The following is a 20521-nucleotide window of genomic DNA, read 5'->3' as shown; positions in this document are numbered from 1 at the left end:
CTGCCTTTGTCGGCAAGGATGGTTAAAGGTCACAAACTTTCGTCGGGAGGTTTATGCAAAGGTGCTGGACATGCCCTTCAACGTGGAAAATCTGTTCAGGAAGGTGGTCGACGAATCCCTTCAAGCCATAAAGACAGATACAGAGACGGCCCGTTTCCTTGGCACTCTTAGACAGCATCCCTCGTCTTTTTGCTCCTCCAGGGGTAAGTCGAGCAGATCATCCAAGGGATTCTCCACATCATACAGACAACATCCCCGATCCTCCACGTAGGAAGCTTACATAGGTAATTCCCAGGCCTACGTTGGCGGTGGACAGCATCGCTGTCGCCCAAGCAGGCCTGAACCAGCCAAGACATCGAGCCCCCACTTGTGCAACACGGTGGGAGGCCGGCTGATGAGGTTCGTCAGTGATTGGAGAAAGATCGCCACCGATAAATGGGGGCTGGACACTCTCCCCTAGGGACACACCTTGGAGTTCCAAAGCAGGTGCCCACGTATACCACTGGTTCCCCATCAGGAGCTTCACATCCCTCAGCTCCTGGAAGAAGTGTGAGCCATGTTACATAAAGGGGTGATGGAGCTTGTTCCGTAGTCTATTCCAGATGCTCTCTGGTAAGGCAGACGATGATGGGGTTGGGGAGGGCGGTGGAGACCCATCGAAATCATTCGCCTCCAAGTAGTCCAAAACAACACAGTGAGGGTTGTAGTAGGGCTTCGTAAAACCGATCACGTATCTACAGCACGTAGATCACTGCATTGGCTGCCCATTGCCAAGAGAGTTGTGTTCCGCACCTTGAGCATCTCACACGCCTGCTTATATGGCCAGAGTCCTTCATCCCTGGGAGACACAGCTCCGGTCAGACTGGGTCTGGGATCTAACAACACAGGCCTGCATACTTCCATGTCCACAGGAAACATCCAAAGTTCTTACGGTTCATTGTGCAAGGCCAGCACTACCAGTTCAATGCCGTACCATTCGGCTTGAAAACGGCCCCAAGAGTGTTTACAAAATGCCTGGCCCCGGTGGCAGCCTATCTGCAGGGCATACACATATAACCATACCTGGTAGATTGGCTGATAGGCGACAGCTCTCGTGAGCTGGCCGACGTGCACACGAAGGAGACCGTCCGACTACTGATGGAGCTGGGTTTCTCTGTACATTTTTCTGAAGTCCTGCTTCTCCCATCGTAGAAATTGCTGTTCCTCGGCGCCAGACAACACAGTGACTTGCCTGACGTCTCCCTCAGAGGAGAGGTTAAGGTGCAACGTCTGTCGTCGGCGAAGACGCCCATGGTGCAGACCATCAATATGTTGCTGGGCATTATGTCGTATTGCCTCTACCTCATCCGTCTACAGGGATTCTTGGATGCACAAGAGTCTGGGAGTTTTGCTGCCAAATTCCCTTTCAACGAGGAGTTCTAGCAGGCGATAGAAGCCATAAGTGGAAGTGATTTCCTACATGGTCATAGTCACAGAAGAGTACCCCCTCTAAGGGTCACGGCTCCACAGATCCTTCCATACTTGCTGTCCTTGGCAAGAGCTGTACGTCTTACACATCCATCAAGGTACACCTGGTGGCCACCTTATGCTACACCAGATCCCCGGGAAGATTCTCGCTGTGGTCCCACAGACTCGTCAAGGAGTTCCTCAAGGGGCTTTTCCGATCTTTCCCACTGGTGGAGGCTCCTGCCACAGCATGGGAATTAAACGTGGTTCTGATGAGGCTCATGGGGGCAGCTTTTGAACATATGCATCAAGCCCCACTCCAGTTTTTCTCGTGGAAAACTGCTTTCCTTGTGGCCATCACCCCTGCCAGACGTGTGGGTTAGATCCAGACCCTATCCTGCAAACAACTATCTTTTTTTCACGATTCGAGGGTGGTCCTGCATACACACCCCTCTTTCATGCCGGGTTCTGTCAGAATTCCACCTCAACAAGCCCTTGGTGTTGCCGGTTTTGTTCCGAACCCTTCGTCGCCGGCAGAGAGTGCCTTGCTTTCTCTGGACGTTGCTCGTGCTTTGAAGTTCTGCGTAACGTGCACAACACTTTTTTGGAAGACTTCTCAATTGTTTGTGAACTTTGGTCTTGTGAACCATGGGAAGGCCTTGTCCAATGCTTGCATTTCAAGGTGGCTCTCCGTCTGCATCATGCACTGTCAACAACTGGAGAACCGGCCCCTGCCGGGCCGTCCGAGAGCCCATTCCACTAGAGAGATCGCTGCAACGATGGCATTCCTTTCTGGTGTGCCCCTGCGTGACATCTGCAGGGCTGCAAATCATAGAATAGAGAGTGTTGCTGTGCCATAGGTTTGTATTTTGGGAAAGCGGGTGGGTAAATATTATTCCATGTCCTACCCTTAGTTAACCCAACATTGTTGCAATCAATGCTTCGATTAAAGTCATCTCTAGTCCTATTGACTAAACAAGTGGGATACCTGGTGTTAAGAAAAAAGAGAAAGTCAGACAGTCTATGTAGAAAAGTACAAATCAGTTCTGTATTAGCAACATAAAAGCATCAAAACAGAAAATTGTTTGTAATCATTAAAGGCATAAAAAATGAAAAGCAAATGAGGAAAAGACATACACCTTTTTATACAATCATATTCCTTAATCATACGACATGTAGGTTTCAAATTAGGACGGTGGTGTGGGATTGAAGGGGAAGCATGCATAGAAGGAAATTGAAAAAAGGAAAAAACATAGTCGTGATAACAGCAGGCGTGAGACGGAATCATTCCTGTCCTAACATAGTGCTACGAGCAAATCATTAGGCTAAATAATAATTTGTTCAGATTAGGTTTGGGAGTGTCACTTTGTTGCTCCCGTTAGAGGTTTAGGTTGAAAGTGCCGGAAAGAAATCCTGATGGCATTTTCTTCTTCCTCAGACGTGGCTTCTTCCTCCGAGGCTTGAGTTTGCCAATGCAGTGGGGGAATGAGTTCAGAAGGTGAAAAAAGGAAAAGCAATCTGTGTGTGGGTGAATCTGGACCACCCACACTCCCCTCACATTTGGTGCGTTTCGGCGGTATGGAGCCAAAAAGTTATTGAAAAAGTGAAGTATTCCGCCTTCATCAGGGCAATGATCAAGTTCTGCAAGAAAGGGAGAAAAGAGATCCCCTAAGGAAATGACAACTGAGGAATGCCTTGGAACATTGAGGTCTATGCATACCTTCACAAAGATCTACTGCGTCGACAGGGACTCCAGGGAAGAGTCCAGTCTTGGCCAGGCAGTGCTACGCAACCTGTTTGCTTGAGGTGAGTCTGTTCCAGTGGTACGTGTTCATTGCTTCAGTTGAGCCTTGCCACCTACCATGGTTTTTTAATGTGTACTGTGTGTTTGTTATTCATGAGCATGTGAATCGTATTCATAACAAGGGACAATGTTAAAGCTTAATAAAGAAATGAATCTAGAGAGATCCCCATTTGCTACCTTCAGCAAATGGCTACGAGGTGTGGAGAATTTGAAGCCTTGCAAGCTATAGATGTCAGATCTACTCTTTTTACCCAATGAGTGTAAATGATTACAGAGGTCCCATTGAATTGATTTTTTTTTTCTTCAGTTTCTTAAAGAATCCCTCCATCGCCGTCTGTCCTTGGGTAACTTCATGTTAATTTCATTCAAGAAATCTAAAGAGGTAGCTGACAGATCTTTTAAGCGCATGTTCTTATTTTATGCAGTCATACTACCCAAAACTTCAACATGCTTTCATCTCCATCATCTTGCAACAAGATTTTAGTATATAAATTACAACACTTTATTTTCCATAAGGTGGAAAGAGAAGTGAGACCCAGTTCACACTTAATAGTCTCTATAGGCGTAGAGTTGACCAGTATTAAAGCAGGTCTCCAGAATTTCCCTTCGAGTTTCCCTAAATCTGTTAGAACTGCCAAGGTTTCTACCGCATATAAGGCTCCTGGCATAATACAACTCTTATATATATCTCTAAAAGCCCTTCCACCGAATTTCATTTGTTTGTGACTTTCCCTTCTATCATTTCATGGAAAAAATTACAGGGAGGATTATCCCTAACTGACCTCGCCAAATGGGGATATGTTTCAACCGCCTCAATTTTCCATATGTTTGTTTTTATTTTTACTTCTTCCTCCAAAGATCATAATCTTGGTCTTCTCAACCTTTATACTCAAATTATTCTCAAGGGTATAGCGTTGTAGCTGATCCAAAGATCTCTGCATGCCAATCAAGGTCTTCCATTAAAACGGTATCGTCAGCATATGACATCCAGCTAATGCGCAAGACGCCGATCTTCGGTGGATGGTTGTTGATGTTCAAAAAACTTTCACCCATATCTGCTACATATAAATGATAAAGTATGGGAGAAGTAACGCAACCTTGTTTAAGGCCCAAATTAGTAGAAATGGGTAGAGATCTATTAATCCCTTTATTCAGACAGACAGTAACTGTGGTGTTGCTATACATATCTCTCAAAAAAGGCAAAACATCTATACTAATTTTCCAGTCAGCTAGCTTGCTCCACAATCTATCTCTGATCACGCAATCAAAGGCTCTCAAAGTCAATGAAACATACATATAGATTCAAGTCCTTATTCCGTTGGATGTCTGAAATCACATAGTTAAGTGCTACCATATTATCCAATGTACTGTAGCTTGGTCTAAACCCTGTTTGACAAAACGGTAACAACTTGTTATCACTACTCCATCCTTTTATAATTTTCAATAATAAAGTACAAAAGATTTTACAACTTGTATCCGCCATTGCTAATGAACGGTAATTTTTTGGGCAGGATCTACTACCCTTTTTATAAATTGGAATTAAAAATGGCTTTTCGCCAACTCTCAGGAACATTGCCACTTTTCCAAATATTTGTGAATAATTCCAAAAATATTGTCGCCCACTTCCAAGGATTTCGTTTAATGACAATATTTGCAAGTTCATCAGGCCCCGGAGCCCTAGATGCTTTTAGTTGTTTTTTAATACTATTAACAATATCCTCTATGCCTCTACCCCCAGAGGTCTGCACCAAGGCCCGACACTTTTATGCAGAGCCCACCGGAGAAGAGGCATCTCGAATGCCAGCAGCACTAGGCAGGAGCCTGTGCTCACCCGTGCTCCTGCTCATCTTGAAGGTAAGCCCAAGAGGGCGCCTAACGTTCACTGGGAACCGTGCATTCTTAGGCACATAAACCGCATCCGTTCCTGATAATTTGAGCTGCATGAAGTTTTTTCAATCTGCTCAGCTTCCATCTGGCACGTAACGTTAATAAAGCGTTACATGCTATTTGCTGCACCCACGGACCTTGTGACTGCCCAGATACCGCCTTTTCTACGAATTTATGGCCATTCCAAAATCACGCCCCACGCGCACTGGAGTGCCCCCTAACCGGATGACCAGGTTGCTGTGGCTGCCGCATCCCCATTGGCTAGCACAAAGCTTTACCATGCCAATCCCAAGCAGGCAGGTGCAGCTGGCCCTGCCCCCAAAGGCCCGCACCTAAGGCCATGTTGGCACCCCTGTTAGCGCACCGGAGCGCAAGGGCAAGTACCTCTCTGGATTTTCACCCTTCAACTATTGCTCGGTCGACTTTGCCTGTGCCCCACCTCTTTTAGGCACAACAAGGTACTGCTCACCCCCACCACCTTAAACAAATAACACAAGCATCCTTTACAAAACACCCTTGTGTCTACCTTCTACATGCCATTTGCAAAGACATTCAAAGAAAATTGCTATGCTTGCCACCTACTGTAACCATTTGATAATACTGACTGTGAAGTTTCTTACTGCCCACGCGCCTGCTCTATCATAGTCTATGTGCAGTCATTACCGACCCATACGTTTTCTAAATAAGGGAAGCCTACAATACCAAGGATTCTTTAGGCTAAATATCGGTAAACAGAAAAAATAATCCTTGGCATGTGAAATCGGAACATTTATCTTGACCATACCAACCTATGTCAAAAAAATAGATTTATTTATATGCAAAATTTCACAAATTCTTAATTACAATTATCGACACCTGCACTCATTTACCACCATTCGTTCCATCATTCACAACACAATCTCACTCAATGCTTCAGTCTTTCACAAAAGAATATACATTAATCAATCCTCTTAAATACTCAGATTTTTACATCTTTCAACACCCTTTATATTGGCAGTGAGTGTTAATACATAACATTGTGTTTATTCAATTTTACTCGACATATGTTTCGGTGGTCAAGAGATAGGCTCTCAAATTAGGCCAATCAATGTAGGCGACCCTCTTCAGGAGACGGATGGTTCTATTGCGACCACTCCGATTTGTCAAACAGGTGGGGGAGTCGTCCACACTTCTATCTAAAAATAGATGATATACGATTTGTCAAAGTTCCGATTTCTTATTTTTCTAAACACAGATACATCTTGTGTGTATATTTCAATGTATGTATATACATGCTGCCACTCACCTGCACACACAATCATGGAGTCACGTGTCAGTGATGGATTTTACCCTACAGAGGTAATGGATTTTTCTATACCAAAACTGTAACAAAAAAGGAGGACAAGGCAACTCAGTAAACCTCTCCCATATATCTAATGAAAGATATCTTAACATTATGTACATAGCTGTGTGCTTGCCAGCACACTAGCTTACCTGATATATTATGCAGGAGTGAAGGTCTCTAAGATGTAAATCAACACCTTCTGCTTTATTCTCCCTGGTTTCCAATTTTTCAGGTTAAGAACAGCCTTTCACGTCTCTAAAATTCAACACAGAGAGTATGTGTGTAGACCGTTAATTAAAGGGCATTGTACAAAATTGCCCTCTCTGAAGGCATCTCACCTATTTTTAGACACGTTGCTTGGTCATTTCCGTATCCGTCATTAAATCACAGCCTCAACACTGTCTGTGGTCAATCTTCCTAAATGGAACATAGTCACGTCACTATTGTACGCTATTGTATACATGTCCACATGTTCTGACTGTTATCATGGTATGTCATATTCCCTCTCTCCTCATCTCTTGCACACTCTATTAAGTGTTAGCCACGAGATATTCACCATTTAGTGTTATGCCGACTAGCTTGTTCACTCATAGCTGTCCCATAGCAGCTTCAACAGTTGCTATAATCCAAATAGCAATATCGCATTACTCTTCCATTTATTTACATACATGTTGCCTCCAATCTCCTACTCAAATATGTTGCCTGGTTCTCGCGGTCTAAAGGCTGGTAGTCCAAACTCATTGTTTTCAACATTTTATTTCCGGGCCACCATCAGCAGGCGGATGCCTACGTTCCTTTCTAAACTCAAAAAACACTTAATTGCCCTTTAGCACGGAGGACAATGTAGTTTAAAGCCCCCCTAATCTATTATGCTGTCAACAGAGTGAGTTACTGACCCAAACGCACCGCAGTGTGCACTCTGATCGGCGAGGGAAAAAAAACTCTCCTCATTAGTGTGCCGTAAACATCGCGTCTGCTAAGAATGCTGCCGCAATGTTAATTAGTAAATTTTCTAGTAAAACAAACATCCACACGTGTGCCTCTACAGCGTGTTCACCCACACAGGTCTCGCTATATAGCTACACCCAGTGATTGCGTCCACCTGCACATGCAAAAACAACACTTTTTAAATAATCAAAACACCAAGTACTTACCAGTCTTTCTTGTGTGTTCACGCGATGTATTCACTTTCTACACGGCTCTCTGGCAACACTCTCAGGAGGGCTTGAATCTAAGCAGATACAAGCGTGTGTGTGTGTGTGTGTGTGTGTGTGTGTGTGTGTGTGTGTGTGTGTGTGTGTGTGTGTGTGTGTGTGTGTGTGTGTGTGTGTGTGTATGTATATATATATGTATATATATATATATATATATATATATATATATGACCCATAGCCATATGCAACCATCCGGACATGCAGCCATTATTTACCTTGCTCCTTTGTGCCTTGCCATTGATTGTCGCATTTAGTCCTTATGTGCCCTGCTATTGATTGTCGCATTTTGCCCATATGTGCTCTGCTATTGATTGTCGCATTTAGCCCATATGTGCCCTGCTATTGATTGTCACATTTAGCCCATATGTGTCTTGCCATTGATTGCCGCATTTAGCCCATATGTGTCTTGCCATTGATTGCCACATTTAGCCTATATGGGTCTTGCCTTTGATTGCTGCATTTAGCCTATATGGGCCTTGCCTTTGCTGCATTTAGCCTATATGGGTCTTGCCTTTGATTACCGCATTTAGCCCATGTGCCTTGCATTTGATTGCCGCATTTAGCCCATATGTGCCTTGCCATTGATTGCCGCATTTAGCCCATATGTGTCTTGCCATTGTTTGCCGCATTTAACCCATATGTGTCTTGCCTTTGATTGCCGCATTTAGCCCACATGTGTCCTGCCATTGATTGCCGCATTTAGCCCATATGTGCCTTGCCATTGATTGCTGCTTTTAGCCCATATGTGCCTTGCCATCTGATAGATAGTTGCATTTAGCCCACATGTGCAGTTGAGCTCCATGTTAATATGCCCAACTACCCACGCCATATGCGACTTACTACGTCTCTCCTGACCTAAAGTGACCCAGGCTGCTGTATTTAGATTATGCATTTAGGGTACACCCCCTCTGCACTCACGCTCTAGTGTTGCCCAAGTACAAGTATATACTTCCCTAATAGTGATACACCATGAGCATAATAACACTTTGGCCTTGGTCTATCACTTACCTACTGCTCTTAACCTGCCTAACATCCGATATCAGCTTCCAGCTCACTACTAAGAATCCCCAACACAACCTATCCTGTATAGCCACCTCCTTCTGCACCACCATGGAGCAAGCCATCCACACCAGTGGACCCAGGACTGGATCTACTAGCGTACCCCTAAGCAGACCATGTAGCCCACCCTCCAGAAACTCTGGACTTAGAGCAAGACTCATGAGACTGACTACATGAGCCTTTAACTAGATCCCGCCCTGTTACCAACAAAAGGACCACTATTCGACAAGCTAGCACTGCTAATAGCAAAACTAAGACATCTCTAAACTCCTCTATCAAAACTAAACAAACTAAAATCACTACTGCAGCCCTTCCGCTCAAAGGCGGACTAATAAATGCCAGATCCCTAACGGTGCATGCCACCGACATTTGTGAACTTATACTGTCTAATAACCTGGACTTCATCACAGTCATAGAGACCTGGCTACATGAGGCAGCAGGACCTCTATTATCTCTAGCAATCCCAGATGGCTACACCATTCTGAGACAAGATGGAAACAACATGAGAGGTGGTGGCATTGCCATCATTGCCAGAATCAGCCTGAACATGAGAACTACCTCCACTCCAGACTCAAACTCTTGCGAAGTGTGCGCTATCAAACTCTCACTTTACAACTCCCAAACCCTGACTATCTACCAAATTTATAGGCCCCCCGGCGAGTACATTTGAAGAAGATATCAACTGTCTATTATCTACCAATCTCAAAACCTCGACACAACTACTCATTCTTGGAGACTTTAATCTAGGCTATAATGACCCACCAGACAAACATGCATTCAATGTGGCTAATACCCTCACTGAATTAGGACTAACCCAAACAATTGTTGAACCTACCCATAATAGAGGGAGAACTCTCGAATGGTTAGCAGACTACAACTGCTCCGCCTCCATCACCTCCCTCTCCCCACAGTTATAGACGGACCACTAATTGGTAACCTATGATTTATCCACCACTAGGCCACTCCCTCCTGCAGCCAATATGGCCCCCTCATGCCCTACCAGGAACAAAACAAGTATCACTAAGGACAAAGTAATTCCTGCTATTCTAGCCATCCTAAACCAACTCTATGAACATCTAGACCCAGAGATACTCGTTGAAGAGTATAACAAAAGTATACAAAATACTCTTGACAATATAGCCCCTCTAAAACTTAGACCAAACAAACCTAAAACCCACCTTAATAAATGGTTTACCCCTGAACTGAAAGATCTTTGTTAACTTAAAAGAAGTTGCGAATCCACTTCGAGACTTACCGCATCAGAAGACCATAAAAACAAATTCATATAAATCTCTTCACAATACAAGAAGGAAATTATCCAGGCCAAACGCAACTCCTATAATAAGCGTATCTCTACGGCCAACTCAATTATGAGGGAGCCGTTTTCCATTCTAAAGAAATTCGAGTCACCTTCTCCCACTCCACATATATGCACAAAAGACAGTCTGGTGCACAGAGATTCAACAAGCACTGGCCAACAAAGTTACCATGCTCCAAAATAAAAAAGCGTCTAAAAAAGCAGCACTTAATCAACCGCCAATATCCAACGCCAACCCACCCTATATGGAGCAAAACACTACCCAATTCAGATGTGCAAAAACGTCTATCCGGGAGGTGGAGAAAGTCATCCTCCATCTTAAGCCTTCCAACTGCCAAGGCGACTTATGCCCTGCACAATTTATAAAAGATGCCGCAATCATGGGTACTGCCGTTGCTAAAAAATAATCCCTATACCCACTCATCCCTACTAACTACCACCCCACTACGACAGTCCCCTTCCTGTTAAAAACTTTGGACAAAATTGCATATACACAAATCCAGAAATTCCTAGAATACCACAAGCTCCTAGGAGCAAGGCAGTCTGGCTTCCGTCCACAACATGGGACAGAGACTGCTCTCATTGATTTGAAAGCTCAAATTGACGAGCTAAGAGACAAAGGTCAAACAGCCCTCCTCTTATGCTTGGATCTCTCGGCCACGTTCGACCTTGTAGATCACAAAGTCTAATGTAACCACCTAAACTCCGCTGCACACTTCTCTAAAGAAGCCATAATAGGGGTTGAATCCTTTCTCAGTGAAAGAACCATGAGGATGTCCCCCCCCCCCCCCCCTCAGATGCAGTAGACCCGATCCCCATTTTGTGTGGCATTCCCCAGGGCTTCTGTGGATCTACGACACTATACAACATATTTACTAAGCCCCTTTTTGATGATTTGGACTTTCTTGGCATCACCTACACTAACTATGCAGATGATACCCAGATTCTCCTCCCACTTTCAGGGAATTACAATAAGGATCTGGCCTTGGTAAATAGGGTGTATCTCATCATCCAGGCATGGATGGCAACTCACGGCCTATGCCCAAATGATGACAAAACAGAGTTAATCATTCTGGGCACACATTCTAATCTCAAAAAACTAGGCCAGGATTACTCTGCCTTTGAGATCGACGGGAATACTATTAAGGTAGACAAGGAAGTGAAGACTCTAGGCTTCCACCTAGATGCCACCTTCTCCTTCAACAAACAGGTGAATTCACTGGCCACAGCCACAGCTTACACATGTAAGCTCATCAGGGCAGGTAAACACTTTATCTCAAACGACAATTGCATGATTCTATGTATAGCTCTCATTCTATCCAGACTGGATTAATGCAATGCCTTATATATTGGGGCCAACAAATGCATCCTACAGAGAATACAAATCCTACAAAATAACGCCTTGAGAGCAGTTCTCGGTATCTCTAGACGATCACATATTTCTAAGATAAGGCACAATAACAACTGACTGTCGACCCAAGACAAAATACTACTGAAAGTTGCCTCCCTCACACATAAAGCCCTGAACAATGTGGCTCCTCCCTATCCAACTGATAGATAAGTAGAAAGAAGATCCTCCAGACCTTCAAGAATCTCCAATGCCAACACACTTATCATTCCAAGATTCAAATTGACCATGGCCGGAGGTGCCAGCTTCCCCGTCCGGGCGGCCCAAGTATGGAACTCGGTGCCCCACACTATATGTGAGGAGAAATCCTACCTTAAATTCTGATCCAATTACATCAACCATCTGAAGTTATCGATCAACTAGCCAGTGCCCCCTTACCCCCCACTACCCTGCTGATATATTATCTGTAACCTGTATAATATCCTCTGTATAATTTACTGTATTACTGCTACGGCCTGTATATATTATTAGCATTATGTGTAATTATGTAACTATGTAACATAAGCTTCGCATATCCTGTACTGCTGCGCCCTCTTACCCTCGGGTCTGGTGCGCAATTTAAGTGATTAAAACAAGCAAACAAACAAAAGGGAAGATTCTATCTGCTGTGACCAAACTGATTTCTCTAACCACATCTCGACCATTTTCAACAAAGTAGAGACCTGATATAAAGGCTGTCCATGTCTCCATGGATATAATATTAATATCAGAAGCCACCTTATCAGTGAGTTATTGGCGGTATAAATACAAACCTTTTTTTGAATCCTGAGACTGGCACAATGTGGGGATTATATTCCAATTTGCATTATGAATATAGCTCCTATGAGATCATAACCAATTCTTATATTTAGTGCGTAGATTTGTAATACTTTGAACTTTTCTTGCTATAACCATCATTTGGTCTTTTTTTGATTAAGTGCCAGGCTATTATTGAAGTCTATGTAAAAAGGACGAGTATACTCATCCTTGGCACTTAAAAGGTTAAATGTATGTCAGCCTTGAGTTTCTTCTTACTTTCATTTATCTGGCCGTCGCGTAGGTTGTTGTATTTCCTGTATTTCCTTTGTGGGCGAAAATGATTTTATGGTTTGTTCTTAAAATGATTCCCAATAGATTACCAATTGCTTTTAGGCTGTTGCGGGTAATCTTTTGCCCATCTATTAAGATATCAAACATCTCCTCAAAATATTTTAGTTTTTTTTTCAGTCCAACATAATCTATTGGTAGCCTCATTACATTGTATATTAATACTCTCCCCATTTCTTACTTTCCTAGCTTGTTAATGATGCAGATAGCACTTTGATATCTTGTGGTCACTAAGGGAGGTTTCAATGTGTTCAAAGCTTCTGACTGGTTTTGTCACCCCTGCATTAACGAAAATATAATCCAATCTGTAGCTAACCTTCCCATTCGTCCAGGTACTATGATTACTTAAAAGATTATCGATTTATAAAAAAAGATAGTCCCCAGCTCTGTAACAGATTTAGCCATACCATCCCACTAGAAATCTAAGTAGAATGCTTTTGGTCAATACCTGTATTCCCAAGCAGACAGGTGCAGCTATATCAAAATTGGCACATCTTTCCTCCCATTCTTCCATGGCTTTCAATGCTACATCACAATAGGAATTTAAATCCCCAGCTAACATAATTAAGGCTTTGGAAGATTTTAGCAACCAGCCTTCAATGGTGTCTCTAATTATCTTACTCTCCTCCTCCATGAGACCCCCCCCCCCTTTGGGTGGGAGCAGACATTTATAAGTAATAACTCATCTAAGTCAGCAAGATTATTTATTATGACACATAACAAAAACTGACCTACCGAATGTATCCTATTCCCTTATAGAGCCTGGGCATTTAACTCCTACACAGAGCCCACCCATGGGTCTTCCTTTATCCCCAGTTATTGCAGGGTTTGTAAGTATATTTTATCCATCCATAATTATTGAGCCCCTCACCCATGTCTCTTGCAGAGCAAATACATCACTACCCTTTAACAAAATGAGACCTTCTTTCTGTGAAAAGGATCGGAAGCCTCCGCTATTCCATGAGATGATACTCAAAACCCTATCTGTTAACTCATCTCAGTATTCAGTCAATTAATTCTCATCTGAAATCCATTTATCCAACTGATTTTGTTTCCCCAACTTGAGTTGTTATTGTTCACCTAAACTCAGAGGTATTATTCTATTACCATCTATACTTTCAATATTATTACAAACCATAATCTCGAAGTTATTATTCCAGACCTCATTTGAATGTACTCTTAGTAGTTCAACAATTACTGCAGTGCCAAACTGGACAATAGACCAATTATTCCAACTCCCAGTTTCGGGTAGTATGGGTCTTTCGATATCCGATCACTTAATGAATTTTAGTTGAGGTACTTTAATAAGGCACTCTAATAGCCAATTTCTTTTTAAATATGGACTGTCTTCTCTCAGATCTTTCTCTGTAATTTTAATACTATCCTCTGTTTCTAATATGCAATGACTGGTCTCCCTTAATATTATCAAATACCTTATTGTTAGATCTGCAATTACTACTCATAGCAAGCCTTTCCATTTCCAACTGATAAGTTTCTCTTTCCCTTGCATTGATGCTAGGTCTTTCGATATTAACAGTGACATCCAAGAACTTAACCACCAGTTCTTTACTTTCATCTAATTCCTGTTGATCGTTCTCTACCGGTAGTATAATGCTCTCCTCTAATTCTGGATTTATCATTTTTCCATTCAGCCATTTTTCCATTTGGTTTTCTTTAGACTTGGACCTATTTTTGGATCCCTCTTGTTTAGCAGAATTGATATTTAATTCAAATCTATTAGCTACCTCAATGCATTCCAAATGATTTAACAAGGTTTCAGCTAGAGACTGACCGTTCTTTTTGGCAGTTACTTTTCTTTTTCATTTAGTTGCCTTATTTTGACCTTTGTTACCCTTTTTATAATTTCTTTTACGGTGTAATCGGCATCCCAGCCCTTGAGATGATACCGGGTATTCTTGATTTTCTACTACATCCTCCATTCCACCTTCATTCATCCCATGCACTGCTGTATCTTTTAAGTTCATACTCTCATCTCTCTGGCCATTTTTCTCATCTCATTGGTCTATTGGGGGATTGGTCATCCACCCATATACATAGTTCACTCAGCTCACAATTCTGTTCGCAAGGAGGCCTAATTGGTGAATCAGATTCCTTCCGATTTACCCATTCCGAAGAAATTGCCTGCAATACCTTTTTCATATTCTCATTCATCATAACCACCATGCCCTTCACCGATTGCTGCTCATTCATGAGTTTAGTACAAATACCCAATAAGATGTCGTTGGTGACTGTTATGGAATCCATTTTTTCCCCTGAAGTGTAAGGAATTTTCCATCCCTCCCTCAGAAGCATTCCAGGAACAATCTGCTTCATGAGCTTCCTCCATAGATGCTGTACCCTGATCCAATTTCTCCAAATCTGGAGTAATAGAGAGGTTCGATCCAATGACATTATTCATGCTAATTGAGGCCTCCACATTATTTCCAAGTGGCCCAGCACTTGATCCAATGGTAAGTCACATTGAGTGTTTACGGAAGTCATGGCATGAATGAAGTAATTAATTATTGTCTATCATAGAACTATTACCAGGAACAGGCATGACATCTACCCTTGTAAAATCTTTGACTAGGTCCATTTTTGTCAAAAAGTCTGATATTTTTGGTTGTCCTAATATAGTCCTATCCCTTTTGCCTCTACCATCTTTGCAGGCTGGGTCCTTAAGGGTTGGAGAGTCCTCAGAACAATTACTTTTAGCGCCCTTTCTCCTTCTGCTATTGTTAGACCTTAGTTTAGGCGCCATAAACCCAGCAATTGGTCACAAAAAAGCAATGGTAAAGGTCAATCGCACCTAATATCACTACAACTTATCACCCCAGTATACAACTGGATTTCTGCGATATGTCTCTTAATAGAGAGTATAACTACTTTCTCCACGATCAGCTGAGTAGTATATCTCTATATAAACATACTTGCAATAACAAGTTATTAAAACCTCTTCATGAAGATAGTACAGAATATTCAAAATCTTAGTTAAATAAGAAACTTTCTAAAATGCCAATGCAAATTGGGCTCTTTCTAATATATAAAAGAATAGGATGACCTAAAATCACTTTCTTCACATGTATTCAAAAACACAATCTAAAATTGGACTACTTAAATATCCACATTCACCACAATACTGAACTAAAATACCATCTTTACATGCAAAATTTGACAGTACACTCGGCAAAAAGGAAAGAAAAATAAGCACTTACTACAACAGTCTTGCCATAAAAACAGCTGCCAAAAAAGAAGGCAGCCTTACAGCCCCAAAGCGTAGTCAAAACTGAATTCTCGTATAGCTGATGTTCCAGAAAGTTATTGCATTCGCTGCCTCTGAGTCGAAACTACAGTTATTTCCAATATCCTTAAAAGCTTGAATACATTTATCCTCAAAACAGATGGAGGAACGCCTGACAGCTTGAGGAGCCACCAGAGTCAGTCTCTCCTCCCTCACACCTGTTTAAGACAGTCCGTTCCTAGCAAAGAACGTATCGGGCACTGATACTTCCTCTGAAACTGACAGTGGGCAATAGGTTTCGATAATTATCTGAGTTTGTAGGCTCACGTGATTCAAATAGCAAAGTCTGGATTATAGGTTCTACTATCACCAGATTGTAGCGTAGTATTGTCATCTCGCCTCTCGCTTCCAGCCAAATAGCTCCAAACAGCGGCTCCTCGCCCTTTGCACCTCGGGTCTTATCGCCGCAAAGGCGGCGGGGATACAATTTTATTGTGATGCAATGTGTCACGTGGATGTTGCCGGCAATACACAAAGCTCTTAAAGCTGCAGCAGCTTTCAGTTTTAAAAGCATAGCGTTGGTGCTTCTCATGCAGATCTCCGCTGCAAAACAATATGGGGCTCCAAACAGCTGAGCCTTGCCCTTTGCACTTCAGGGCTTCTATTTTGGATATTAACCCCTCCAAGGTGATGCAAACCTCCACAGAGCGGGGGGGCATGGATCTACCCGATTTCAGGGTGTACTATAGGGCGGCGCAGCTGAAGGTGCTCCAGGACTGGCAGACGGATGATCTGGGGGAAAAAAATGGAGCGGTATAGATAGGGCGGTTCTGGGGGAGGATCTCGAAGGGGTCCTGTGGAAGCCGAAACAGGATAGGCTGATTGGGATGTACTGTAGTGCCATCTTGGCCTTGGTGGGCCGTGCCTGGGACGAAGCGGTGCAGCAGGCCCATTTAACGAGCATCCATCTCCCTACTCACCCCTTTTTACTAACCCGCAGTTCACCCCGGGTCACAACAATTCTGCATTTCAGGCTTGGCATCAGGGGGGGGATGTAGAATGCTACTGGACATGTATGGGGAGGGCTGGGTCAAGCCCTTTGAACGGTGTAAGACAGACTTCACTCTTGGGGGGGAAGGGGAAAGGTTCCGTTACTGTCAACTAAGGCATTGGCTCAGTCATCCCACCGTAAAGCAAGCGGCGACTCGACAATTTACCCTCCCCCCCCCTTTTATTTTTAAAAGACATTACCAATGTTGACAAAATTACAACTTTGTGCCCATTTCTCCTTTCTGACCCCTCGCAGGAGGTAAGCAGAGTCGAAGAGGAGCTTTTGAAAAAGTAGGAGGAAGAGATTGGAGACTTAGCAGAGGGAGCAGGAGATTTGTTGGGAGGTATTTGAATGAAGGACACAGAAGAGTACAGAGGAGGCTGTAGGAGGCAAATTCAAGGAAGTGGTACCAGGGGAGGATCGAGGTGGTAGAAAAGGAGAGTCGCAAGGATTTGAGAGTAGAGTACTAATGGGGTGGTTGGAGAAGACATTTAGGAAGTTGTTGAGGAGAATTGTCAGGTAAGGTCTGAAATTATTGAAGAGATCCACTATAGTAAGGAGGAGAGTGAGGCTCGGAGGTGTGTAGAAGAAATGGAGGAGGACAAGGAGACAGGAAGAGACTAACAGTGGTTGACAAAGATCAGAGAACTTGGAAAAGTAGAGTCTGTACAAGAAATACGTGAAATAGAAAAGGAGAAGATTACGATGTGGAAGGAGCTTAAGAGAGCAAGCAGGACAAGGTGGAAAGAGCTGGAAAAGATATAGAAAGGAGACGGTGGCAGAGTTGGGGGACCAGAAGACCAATATATATAAGGAGAATATTTTAGGGAAAGCACAGTTCCCAGGCAGCATCAGTAGGTAATAGAAGTGGTAGAAAGAACGAGCCAGTGTCTAAGTGGTGAGGGATTTTATCATATAGAGGTGACTGAGAGAGGCTGGCCAGAACCAGAGAAAGATGGGGGACCTTAGTAGAGGGTCCTGGGTCCCCAGGAGGCCACCAACTCACCCCGTGATAACTCCATCTCCACGAGAAACTGACAGGCCTTTCAGTGCAGCCCAGAAACAATTATTCAAAGTCCCTAAATGGAGTTTGGGATGCCTTTGAACTCGCAATGGGAGGACCAAATAGACCAATCGCACCTGAAAACCTAACATAAGTGGCAGAGACCTAAATGAGAAGTGTCTCCAGGGGAGGGCTGATGTAAGTTTTGAAAGACTCTTAATTTGCCTTCATCCATCCCATTTGTTGTGCTGGTTCCAACTTGTACACAAATCCAAAATAAACCTTTGTTGCATGTCTGTTGATAACCGGTGGTCATTTTGACAGCACTTAAAATTAAAAAAAAAGTACTAGTCTTTTGTTAACCTTTTCAGTTACTTTTTATATTTTTAATCACATTTTCGGCCCTTTGTTGGTTACTATTGGACTATGGCTTTTGTTTGGTTTTTAAAATTTTACGTACTACCATTTCTTTAAAATATTTCTTTTCGGATGCCATAATTGTGATACCATTTGTCACGACAGTACAACATTCCGATTATCATTTTCAAGCAACAAAAATTGAAGTTAAATTCAAGTTCAACTGCTACTGCTGTTAAAGGCTAATGATGAAATTGTGCATGCAAAGAGTATTATTTATGGAACTAACATTTTCTTTATTTCATTATTTATCATCTTAATTTAAGGTTTTGCTGTTGGTCTTCTGGAATAAATACAATGACTGAGGGGTGGGAAGATTGGCCTTTGCTTGGGCCGGGCTGGAAACGCAGAGAAGTTTTCCGCAGATCTGGAGCAACATGTGGCAAGGCAGACACATACTATCTGAGGTGAGCTTTCTCATTGTGATATTTCTCTCCTCACTTTATTTGTCTTTCCTAAAGTAATTGTAATCTAAATCTCAAAATCCATTATTTGTTCCTCTGTTTCCGTTCCTTTCGTTCTGATATACTTAACAGAAGAACATTTTTTGTATCCTCCGCACCTCACATATGTCATTTCATTGACACCCTCTTTTTTATTTTCATTTCTCTTCTTTTTTGTTCGGTAGCCCTACTGGCGAAAAATTCCGTAGTAAAATTGAGATGATGAAGTATTTAGGAAGTTCAGTGGATCTGACGCTGTTTGACTTCAAAAATGGAACACTTATGGCACCAGAAGAGGTACGTGTACTTTCCCCTTTCCTATTTCAAATGCAGCTGATTTTGAAGTCTTATTGTATAATTGGACTTGATGTGAAAATTATTCTTGTCCTGACTTTTTTTTCATAATGCCCCATCGCACTGTACTCATGGCCTGAAGCAGCCCTTACTGTTCCACGTCTGAAACGCCCCTGCTTCACACAAGCACTACCACTCTTCTGCTCCCTCTAAGACTACAATCATGACAGTGAGCAACAATTTTCTTGTACAGAACGTCTAGCAACTACTTGTTAATGAGTGATTAACACCCCTGTGCTCCATTAATTAGCCGCACAAAATGTACTATTGAACTTCCATTCTGACTTTTAATTTACTTGGTTCAGCATCATCTGCTCTTCATCTGTATGCATAAATAAGCATGACAATATGTGTGGAGTGGATGTAGAGAGAGCAAAGAACAGCACATCTGAAGAGTGGTCAAGGGCATGCAGACTGCTACGTGTGTGAGATGGACACAAGCAGAGGTTGCCCTTTCGTGGTTTTTGATTTTCCTGTCTTCAGTCAAAGCATATAAAGCGTGGGCATTCTAATCACTGAATCTTGATACTGCCTCTGGTTTTTCTACTTGGTTTCACCTTCCTATTGCTGAGACTGACCTACACAACACCTACATAACATGCAAGAGGAAGTGCAGGCAGTCTGCAGCCAGCAGTGTTACTAAAGAAAGTCTTGGCAAACCTCTGAAGATTTATTTCAAGCATAGCATAAGATCAGTAGTAAAATGCTATTCTTTTGAAGGTAGGAACCTTTTTGTTTTTACGTAATCTACTGAAAAGTTTAATGTTTATGCCATATGATTTGCGAAGCATAAAGCAAATGGCAATGCCAGCCTCCACAGAGATATCTGTTGTAAGGGAACCTGAAGACAGTCACTGAAGCTGAATTAAATGGTGAATTACTCATATTAGAGTTATTGTTATCTTTTCTTAACGTGTCAGGAAAATCAATGAAATGAAGTATGTTAGTAATCAAAACACAGGCAGCCCCTTAATGGATAGAAACTCGCTCTTTCACTTAATGTCATAGTTTGTAGCGAGCGTGAAGCTAAGGACTATGAAGCAATTGCAAGTAATGATGAACATCGCAAGCAATCACAGTGAGTGGTATCTGAAGCGTTAATGCCTGTCCAAAACTTGATGTTTTTTTGGATACAATTGATAACCCTCCAAATTTGACGCCCTCAAGCATAAAAATACCATCACCACAGTTGATTAAATTCATATTCAACTCATTAATTAACATCTGTATAGAGATCCAACAAGAAGAAAGTACGCATGGGGCTATTTTTGAAAGATTAGAGCAACCTAAAATGACACCTACAAATATAGCTGTTTCTACTCAAATTTCGAACAGGGAAGTGGGGCCATAAATAAAAACAACAAGCTTTATTGCCATCATGATTGAGCAAATAACTGAACAGGAGAATTCAATCATGGCAGCCTCCGAAAATGATTTCAAAAAGAGCATAATTGGGGAAATGACAG

The 20521-nt window shown here is 42.5% G+C and overlaps 1 protein-coding gene across 10 annotated transcripts in view; it reads left to right on the top strand.

The window, feature by feature from the left end:
- Positions 1 to 20521, top strand: part of LOC138569465 (uncharacterized) — a 2298575-nt gene that overhangs the window by 120296 nt on the left and 2157758 nt on the right. For 9 of the 10 annotated variants that reach the window (XM_069647455.1, XM_069647449.1, XM_069647446.1 and 6 more), the window contains exons 2-4: positions 2885 to 3252; positions 18525 to 18665; positions 18887 to 18998. In XM_069647455.1, the coding sequence (XP_069503556.1) occupies positions 3137 to 3252; positions 18525 to 18665; positions 18887 to 18998 (369 nt within the window). In that variant the 5' untranslated portion in view covers positions 2885 to 3136. The remainder of the gene's footprint in view (positions 1 to 2884; positions 3253 to 18524; positions 18666 to 18886; positions 18999 to 20521) is intronic. The other variant, XM_069647450.1, reaches the window with a different exon arrangement.

This window comes from Ambystoma mexicanum, chromosome 2q (assembly GCF_040938575.1).
Source record: "Ambystoma mexicanum isolate Mex_15411 chromosome 2q, UKY_AmexF1_1, whole genome shotgun sequence".
Lineage (NCBI taxonomy): Eukaryota > Metazoa > Chordata > Amphibia > Caudata > Ambystomatidae > Ambystoma > Ambystoma mexicanum.
This window is presented reverse-complemented; position numbering and strand designations above follow the sequence as displayed.